The following is a 10494-nucleotide window of genomic DNA, read 5'->3' on the forward strand; positions in this document are numbered from 1 at the left end:
CGTCTTTATGCTTATTAAATAAAAAAAACAAGTTTTTTAAACTGAAAGTAAGGAGCGACATTAAAACTTAAAACGAACAGAAATTATTCTGTATATGAAAGAGACTATCCCCTCCTCAACGCCTCGCTCTTTACGCTAAAGTTTTTTTTGTTTTAAAAAATAAAGTTGTGAGACAGAGTCAAACTTTAGCGTAAAGAGTGAGGCATTGAGGAGGGGACAGTCTCTTTCATATACAGAATAATTTCTGTTCGTTTTAAGTTTTAATGTCGCTCCTTACTTTCAGTTTAAAAAACTTGTTTTTTTTATTTAATTTTTGAACGTTTTTGAATAAATGCTTGTTTTTATCATGGCTCACCGTACATGAATAATTAAAACAAAATTTTCATATTAATTTAATTTTATTTAGTTAAATGGCTTTCTCGAAACTTGTTTAATTTTATTTACGAACGTTTTTATTAGTAATAAATAAACGTAACTTACGAATTAACTTACGTAACGAATTTCTATATTCATACATTTTTAATACGTTTATTAGGGGGTTCGCCCCCTAGTCAATACCTTGCTCTTTAAGCGAAAGTTCAAATTTTGTTCCAATTCTTTAGAAATGACCGCTTAATCGCAAAGGCCGTTAATTAGAATAAATAGCTCTTATGAAAGTACTAAAAAATCTTTGGCTTAAAGAGCGAGGCATTGACAACGGGGTGAACCCAATTATATATGTAATATTTTCTGTTCGTTTAAAGTTTCGATGTTGCTGCTGTTGCAGTTGAAATTATTGTTTTTTTATATTAAATTTATGATCTTTTTTTAAATAATGCTGGGAAGTCCGGCGTCCCCTTCATAGCAATGTCCCTTCCCCCATGAAAACTTCCTTCATGGAAAGATCCTCCCACATAACCCCTGACCCACCCACCCCCCACTACCAGGAAAAATCTCCCCTGAAAAAGTCTGTGTACTTCCAAATAACCAATACTATATGTTAACATTTGGTAAAGTTCATAACTTTCAGCCCTCCCCCCGGGACCCTCGGGGGATTAAGTCATCCTAACAGACATACTTATAATATTCTCGAACATGCTGAACAAAATTGTCATCTCAAAGTTTTGATCAGGTGACTTTGGGAAAAAAATGAGCGTGGGAGGGGGCCTAGTTGCCCTCCATTTTTTTTGGTTACCTAAAAAGACCACTAGAACTTTCAATTTACATTCCAATGAGCCCTCCCACGATATTCTAGGACAACTGGTTCGATACGATCACCCCTGGGGAAAAAAAAACAAAAAAACAAACAAACAAATAGACACGCACCCGTGATCTTTCTTCTGGCAAAAAATGCAAAATTCCACATTTTTGTAGATGGGAGCTTGAAACCTCTACAGTAGGGTTCTCTGATATGCGGAATATTATGGTGTTATTTTCACTAATAGTCAACAGCTCTGCAGGAGCAGGACCTTACTATTTCGGCAATTAGCAACATTTTCTCAGTAATCCAAATGCTTTCAGGTAGGATTAATCTTGATGAAACTTAGACGAACAGCTCCGACATTAAAATGAGATTCATCCGGTGCGTCGTTAAGTATCAAAATGTCTTTTTATATATCTTTGGTTACAATTGATACGGGCCGCTCCTGACTTACATTTCGTTACCCCGAACTGTTTGATATTGACGTATTAACCAGTGGAGCAGCAGTTTTCTGAGTTAACACAACAAAGACTCCCCTGCACTGTAGAATCAGTCCCAAAACTGTTTCTGGTCTTGTGCATGTGGTTTCTGACCCAAGTTCTTGGGAAATAACGTGTACCCTTGAAAGAAAAGCCCGAAAGTGGAGAGACAAAACTCCCCTGTCAACTGTTGTCATAAATTATTTATTTTTGCTTCACTATTTAGTAATCAAACATGTTGTGTTCTCACCTGAGCAAAAACGTTAATTTCAAATTAATCCCAGAATCAGAATCTCTTGTGGATATTATACAGAAATAAAATCTTTATTTTCCATTTTCTTATAAAACGTAACATACAAAAATACTCAAAATCAATGACAATTTAAAGCCCAATTAAGGCTTACATCACAATCTTGGTAAATTTTTTTTTAAGAGGATGAATGAAGATCAATTTATTCAGAGAGGCTATTGATTTTGTTTGTGTTGAGTGGGAACAAACTGTCATTCGAAATTTTTCAAGAAAAAAAGTTGAGATTACACCCTAATCGGCTCGGATTTTTGTAAAGCCTGACTCTTTCTTCTGCAAAAGCAAAGAGGGGTTCTAATTCATAAAACTGTACAAGGAAGGAGGGGAGGAATTTTTGAATTTTTAATGAAGATACAACAAAGGTAGTGCTTAAATTTTGGATGGGCGTAAAACCGTATTTTCTAGTATAATATATATTTATGGAATACCACTGTACCCCTCCCCCTCACTAAGTGTCACGCTTATAGAATAGAAAAAGGAGATGAATCCATTTTAGAGGGATATAAATTCATCTCACCCTAAAAAAATATTTTTCTATCAAAAGATACAGGAAATTTACGTTTATTCGGGTTCTGGAAGTAAAAAAAAAGGTTTATCCTGCGGCAGTTCTTCTCTCTGTTTCTTTTTGATGTATCATGAAAACACTGAGGAGGGGGAAGAATACAAAATTAACTTACATTATTTCTGATATTGTCGTTTCAGATTTATAGAATAGTGTAAAAGGAATGATTAGAATGATTTTATACTAATTACATGTTTGGAAGTTGGACCTAAATCGATAACATAATAAATAAATATTGTTATCTAAGCTTCAATATTTCATCTAGAATATTATATGATTCATTTGCTGATAAAATAATGACGTTAGCGAGAGAATCAATTCCATCGATAACAAAAATTAAATTAAATTAAAAAAAAGTGATTACTCTCCCATTTCGCGCAAGCTGTATCTTAAACTATTATAATTTCTCAATTTCCTTATTTGTACTAACAGAAGACAAGCCTGTTGCTAGATCTTTCCTCTCGAGGAACCATGGCCCTTAATGTAAATAACAAGAAAAACTTTCCGAAAAAGGAGTTTTTCAAAAAAAAGTTAAGAGCCCTATTAGACTTAAGAAAAGAACAAAAAAAAATTCTAAAATAATTCAAACTCAAAAACCACAAGAAATTACTATCAAAGAACTAATGAAACCCAAAACGAACAGAAATAAAATAAAAAATCATAGTAAATATACAGATAACAGGTACCAATATAAATGAATAAACAAGTCTTAAAACGAACAAAAATAATTGATTATTCAAGGCAAACTTGGATCCAACAAAAATTACTACAAATGGGAGTTTGGCTATTGCCCTATTCCCCCTCCTTTAATCGTAAAAGCCAAAAGTCTATTGCGTCATTTGTTTTATTTTTTTTAAATACGTGTCTTTAACATTCCTTGAAAAGAGTTAATTAGAGAAATTAATGTTTGATCATAAGCAGCGCATTAGCGCTGCCTAAGTAAACAACGTTGTTGGCACAATGTATTATTATTTTTTCGTTGTCTTAGACCAGGGCACTTCGTATCGAAGGAGTTGTCGTATAAACTTCAAAAAGGGCTCATTCGATTGGATATTGGAGTGACTAGTGTCCTTTCTAATAGTCGAAAGTGATTGGAGGGCAGCTAGCCCTCCCCCCCCCACGCCAATATTTTCCCCAAACACATCCAATCAAAATTTTTGACATAGCCATTTTGTTCAGCGTAGTTGATTTCCAGGTAGAAAATATGTTTTTGAGGAGGTCACTCCCCCACAACCCTCAGGGCAAGGGTTTTAAGTTACGCTCTAGGGGCATATAAGAACGATGTTGACATAATGTATTATTTATTATTTTTTTCCAGTAGACCAGAGTACTTTGTATCTAAGAAGTTGTTGTAGAAACTTCGAAAAGGGCTCATTCAATTGGATATCGGAGTGGCTTGTGCCCTTTTTAATAGTCGAAAGTGACTGGAAGGCAACTAACACACCCACCGTTTCCCGAAACACATCCAATCAAAATTTTTAGATAGCCATTTTATTCAGCGTAGTTGATTTCCAGATAGAAATTATGTTTTTGAGGAGGACACTCTCCCACAGCTCTCAGGGCAAGAGTTGTAATTTCTGCCCTGAGGGCATATAAGGTTTTTACTGAAAGCGCTGTTGTAGAAACTTTATAAAAGGCTCATTCGATTGGAAATTCAAAGGGACAATCCTCTATGTATTAGTCGAAAGTAATTAGAGGGCAATTAACCCCCCTTCAGGGCAAGGGTTATAAGCTATACCCTGGGAACATATAAGTTTTTATTGAAATATTTGTCGTAGAAACTTGAAAAAGGGCTCATTCGATTGGAAATTCAAATGTCGAGCGCCCTTTTTAATAGTCGAATGTGATTTGAGGGCAACTAACCCCCCTCTCACGCCCACCTTTTCCCCAAACACATCCAATCAAAATTTTAAGTTAGCCATTTTGCTCAACGTAGTTGAAATTTCTTGAATTGGAAATTCAAAAAGCTAGTGCCCTTTTTAAAAGTCGAAAGTGATTGGAAGCCAACTAATCCCCCCCCCCTTCCCGCCCACCGTTTCCCCAAAGACATTCAATCAAAATTTTAAGATAGCCAATTTGATCAACGTAGTTGAAAGTTTTGGAAATTAGGTCTTTAGGGATGACAACTCCCCTATAGCCCTCAGGGTAATGGTTGTAAGTTATACCCATGGGCCATATAAGGTTTTTATAGAACTCGTTGTCGTAGAAACTTAAAAAGGGCTCATTCGCTTCGAAATTGAAATGGTTAGTGCCCTTTTTAATAGTCAAAAGTGATTGGAAGGCAACTAACACCCCTTCCACGCCCACCATTTCCCCAAAAATATCCAATTGAAATTTAGAGATAGCCATTTTGTTCCACGCAGTTTAAAGTTTAGGAAATTATACCTTTGTTAAGAACACTCCCCTCAGAGTCTTCAGGGCAAGGGTTTTAAGTTATGCCCTGGGGGCACATAAGGTTTTTATAGACCGCGTTGTCGTAGAAACTTCAAAAAGGGCTCATTCGGTTGGAAATTGAAATGGCTAGGGCCCTTTTTAATAGTCGAAAGCGATTGGAAGACAACTAATATCCCTTCCACGCCCACCATTTCCCCAAACTCATCCAATCTAAATTTTGAGATAGCCTTTTTATTTCACGCAGTTGAAAGTTCAGAAAATTATACCTTTGAGCAGGACTCTCCCCCAACAGTCTTCAGGGCAAGGGTTATAATTTTTTATTGATTTCTTTGTCGTAGAAAATTGAAAAAGGGCTCATTTGATTGGAAATTCAAAGGTCTAGTGCCCTTTTTAATAGTTTACTTGATTTGAGGGCAACTAACCCCCCTATCACGCCCACCTTTTCCCCAAACACATCCAATCAAAATTTATAGATAGCCAGTTTGTTCAACGTAGTTGAAAGTTCTGGAAATTAAATCTTTGGGGATGACAACTCCCCTATAGCCCTCGGGCAATGGTTGTAAATTATACCCTTGGGGCATATAAGATTTTTATAGAACGTGTTGTTGTAGAAACTTGAAAAGGGCTCATTCGATTGGAAATTGAAATGGCTAGTGCCCTTTTTAATAGTCAAAAGCGATTGGAAGGCAACTAACACCCCTTCCACCTCCACCATTTCCCCAAAAACATCCAATTGAAATTTAGAGATAGCCATTTTGTTCCACGCAGTTTAAAGTTTAGGAAATTATACCTTTGTTAAGAACACTCCCCTCAGAGTCTTCAGGGCAAGGGTTGTAAGTTATACCCTGGGGGCATATAAGGTTTTTATAGAACGCGTTGTCGTAGAAGCTTCAAAAAGGGCTCATTCGGTTGGAAATTGAAATGGCTAGGGCCCCTTTTAATAGTCGAAAGTGATTGGAAGAAAACTAACATCCCTTCCACTCCCACCATTTCCCCAAAACACATCTAATCAAAACTTTGAGATAGCCTTTTTGTTTCACGCAGTTTAAAGTTCAGGAAATTATACCTTTAAGCAGGACACTCCCCCAACAGTCGTCAGGGCAAGGGTCATAAGTTTTTATTGATATCTTTGTCGTAGAAACTTGAAAAAGGGCTCATTTGATTGGAAATTCAAAGGTCTAGTGCCCTTTTTAATAGTTTAACTTGATTTGAGGGCAACTAACCCCCCTCTCTCGCCGACCTTTTCCCACAACACATCCGATCAAAGTTTTGAGATTTCTATCTTGATCAGCCTAGTTGTTTTCGAAATAGAAATTATGTTTTTGAGTACGACCCTCCCCCCCAAACTTCAGGGCAAGGTTTGAAGGGTATGCCCTGGTGGCATATATGGTTCTTATAGAAAGAGTTTTCGAAGTAACTTCAAAAAAGGCTTATTCGATTGGAAATTCAAAGGGTTTTTGCCCTTTTTAATAGTCGAAAGTGATTGGAAGGCAACTAACCCCCCTCTCACGCCCACCTTTTCCCCAAACACATCCAATCAAAATTTTGAGATGGCCATTTTGTTCAACGTAGTTGAAAGTTCTGGAAATTAGGTGTTTGAGGATGACAACCCCCCCCCACAGCCCTCAGGGCAAGGGGTGTAAGTTATCCCCTTGGAACATATACGGTTTTTATGGAACGTGTTGTTGTAGAAACTTCAAAAAGGCCTCATTTGATTGGATATTGAAATGGCTAGTTCCCTTTTTAATTTTCGAAAGTGATTGGAAGGCAACTAACACCCCATCCACGCCCACCATTTCCCCAAAAACATCCAATCAAAATTTTGAGATAGCCATTTTGTTCCACGCAGTTTAAAGTTCAGGAAATTATGCCTTTGATTAGAACACTCCCCTCACAGTCTTCAGGGCAAGGGATATAATTTATGCCCTGGGGGCATTAAGTTTTTATTGAAATCTTTGTCATAGAAACTTGAAAAAGGGCTTATTTGATTGGAAATTAAAAGGGCTAGTGCCCTTTTTAATAGTCTCGAAAGTGATTTGAGGGCAACTAACACCCCCCCCCTCTCACGCCCACCTTTTCCCCAAACACATCCAATACATTTTTTTAGACAGCCATTTTGTTCAGCGTAGTTGATTTCTACATAGAAATTATGGTTTTGAGGAGGACACTCCCTCACAGCCCTCAGGGCAAGGGTTGTAAATCATGCCCTGGGGGCATATAAGGTTTATATAGAAAGCGTTGTAGTAGAAACTTCAAAAAGGACTTATTCGATTGGAAATTGAAATGGCTAGTGCCCTTTTAATGGTCGAAAGTGATTGGAAGGCAAGTAACACCCCTTCCATGCCCGCAATTTCCCCAAACTCATCCAATCAAAATTTTGAGATAGCATTTTTGTTCCAAGCAGTTTAAAGTTCAGGAAATTATACTTTTGAGCAGGACACTTCCCCCACAGTCTTCAGGGCAAGGGTTATATGTTTTTATTGATATCTTTGTCGTAGTAACTTGAAAAAGGGCTCAGTCGATTGGAAATTCAAAGGTCTATTTTCCTTTTTAACAGTCGAACGTGATTTGAGGGCAACCAACCCCCCTCTCACGCCCACCTTTTCCCAAACACATCCAATCAAAATTATCTATCAAGCCACATACAGATCTTTTCACGGGTAGACAAGTCAGATTTCTCTTGGACGCGAAACTTGGCTTCAACGTTGGAACACTAATTTTGAAGAAACTAATTTTAAATTAATTTATTCCAATACATACATGAAAATCGGTAGTTAGTAGAGTAATTTTATTATTAGATGTTTTTAGGAATTAAAAATAGGTTTCGAAGTCTCAAGTTGGTTTCAATGGCATTTTGAGAAAGTTTCTGCCAAAATACGTGTTCCAGGGTAATTGGACCGCTGATGGCAGATCAAATGAGAGGAGCTGTCAGTACGCGCAGGAAAACTTTACGAAAAAGAAAGTTTTTTTTAAAGAAAAGTAAAGGCCATATTAAACTTAAGATCAGTAGAAATAGAAGCCTACAATAATTCAAACTCAAAACGACCAGAAATTATTATTAAAGAATAAAAAAGGAAAGGAGAATAATTGGTATGGCGGTAACACTGCATATAAATTTATATGAATGTATATATAGTGGGCTTATTATAATCACATGGGCTTATTATAATACTTATTATATGTGATAATTATAATCACAGTTTATAATTATATAATTAAGTTTATTTTTGGACTAAATAAAACAAAACTAGTTTTATCTAGGCTCTCCGCCAAAACAGGAAACTAGATTTTTAAAATATCACAGGAACTACAAACTGATAAAATAAATATCACGACGTAAAAACAAAATCATAAACGATCCAGGGGCGGATCCCGCGGGGGGGGGGCGAGGGTTACCCCCGTAAAGTAGTCTAAAGTAGTGTAATTTACCTAATTAACCCAAGTTTCCACTAATTAAACTTGCTCCTAACGTAAGTTTGTCGGATCAACCTACTTTGCACCCCCTCCCCTAAAAAAATCCTGGATCCGCCCCTGAAACCATTACACCTCCTCCGTCAGTTATTAGAAGAAAAAAAAAATCCTTATTTTTACTAATTTCATCAACCCCCCGCCTCCTTTTTTACAAAATCCTAAATAGGCCAATCCTTTGAGTCCACTGTATGTAAATAATAGATTAAGTCATAATTTGTGTATAAATTAAGTCATACCTGTGAGATGGGACAGTTGCAAACCATTTGGCCGGCTCACCAAGTTTCTTTCTGCTTTTGCAATTTTGAATAATGCACTTTCTAAACATTTCTCATTGATTGACGCAAACACACTGATCCATAACTGCACGAAGAAGTGGGAGGAGCCTTTTGTTCGCACCGAGAACGAAGACCAGAAATGATCTGCGATAAGCTTACTGGATAATGATATGAACTGTGGTTTTGGGTTTCATTTATTTATCGATGCTGATTTGTGGTAGTTTCACGCTTAGTAGATTATTTGATTTTATTTTTGTTCATTTTTTCTTTAATGGAGTTCTTTACTTTTCTTTGAAAAACTTATTTTGTGGAAATTTTTTTTTTAATTAATTTCTGCTCGTTTTATATTGACATATCTTTTAAGGGAAAAAGAAAATAATACTTTAAATCTTTTCGTTTTTTTAAGAATTTATAGTTTGGCCTGCTAGAGCATTTGTATGCTAGAGGAAAACTTTCAGCAATTTTTAACAACATACACCCTTTTAAAAATCTGGACACACATGTTAGTGTTTAATTTAGTTTCATACCTCCTCTAGTTGACCTGAAATGGAAAACTTGATACCATTCGCAGAATAACCTATTTACTTTCTTTGATAGCTTGGACACTCTTATGCTATTTTGATTAGGTTAAATTTTAAGAGCAGAAGCAGCCCCGAAATTTTGAACATAATAGCCTCAGTCGTTCTTGGGATACTGCTGAGATGCCTTATTGTGAATTAGCATTAACACAGTGCATTTTGATTTAATCTTAAGGCAACATTTAGTTTTTTAACATAAAGACAAATAAGAGGGTGGGCGTAGGAGGGGGATTAGTTTCCCTCCTATCACTTTAGGCTATTAAAAAGGCCATCAGCCCTTTCTGTTTTCAATCGAATGAGCCCTTTTCGAAGTTCCTACGACAACTCCTTCGATACGAAGTGCCCTGGTCAAAACAACAACAACAACAAAAAAATAATACATGATACCCACATCGATCTTTACTATAAAAATATCAAGCTTTCCAATCACTTTCGACTATTAAAAAGGGAACCAGACCTTTGAATTTCCAGTCGAATGAGCCCTGTTTCAAGTTTTCTACGACAAAGATTTCAATAAAACTTATATACCCCCAGGGTATAACTTATAACCTTTGCCCTGAAGACTGTCGGAGAAGTGTCCTGCTCAAAGATATAATTTCCTGAACTTTAAACTGCGTGGAACAAAATGGCTAAAAAGGGCACTAGACATCTCAATTTCCAATCGAATGAGCCCTTTTGAATTTTCTACGACAACGCGTTCCATAAAAACCTTATATGCCCCCAGGTTAAGACTTACAACCCTTGCTTTGAGAGCTGTGGGGGGGGGGTTGTCATCCTCAAACACCTATTTTCCATAATTTTCAACTACATTGAACAAAATGGCTATCTAAAAATTTTGATTGGTTGTGTTTGGGGAAAAGGTGGGTGTGAGAGGGGGGTTATTTGCCCTCTAATCATTTTTGACTATTGAAAAAGGCACTAACCCTTTTAATTTCTAATCGAATGTGTCCTTTTTGAAGTTTCTACGACCAAGCTTTCTATAAAAAAAACCTTATATGCTCCCAGGGCATAACTTATAACCCTTGCCCTGAGGGCTGTGCGGGGGTTGTCATCCTCACATACCCTGTGTCCAAAACTTTTAACTGCGGTCAACTGAATGGCTGTTTAAAATTTTGATTGTATGTATTTGGCGAAGGAGTGGGCAAGAGAGGAGGAATAGTTTCTCTCCGGTCACTTTCGACAGTTAAAAAGAACACTAGCCCTTTGAATTTCCAATCGAATGAGACTTGTTTGAATTTTCTACGACAA

At 36.7% G+C, this 10494-nt stretch overlaps 1 protein-coding gene across 2 annotated transcripts in view; it reads right to left on the reverse strand.

The window, feature by feature from the left end:
- Window positions 1–8733, reverse strand: part of LOC148955857 (ferric-chelate reductase fr1C-like) — a 29974-nt gene extending 21241 nt beyond the window's left edge. The window contains exon 1 of one of the 2 annotated variants that reach the window (XM_089108385.1): window positions 8630–8733. In XM_089108385.1, the coding sequence (XP_088964511.1) occupies window positions 8630–8718 (89 nt within the window). In that variant the 5' untranslated portion in view covers window positions 8719–8733. Of the gene's footprint in view, window positions 1–2643; window positions 2723–8629 lie in introns of those variants that run through there. The other variant, XM_089108387.1, reaches the window with a different exon arrangement.
- Between the last annotated feature and the right edge of the window lie 1761 nt (window positions 8734–10494).

The sequence above is a fragment of the Artemia sp. Qi Xiang Cuo genome, chromosome 2 (genome assembly GCF_049724085.1).
Source record: "Artemia sp. Qi Xiang Cuo chromosome 2, ASM4972408v1, whole genome shotgun sequence".
In the NCBI taxonomy this organism is placed as follows: domain Eukaryota; kingdom Metazoa; phylum Arthropoda; class Branchiopoda; order Anostraca; family Artemiidae; genus Artemia; species Artemia sp. Qi Xiang Cuo.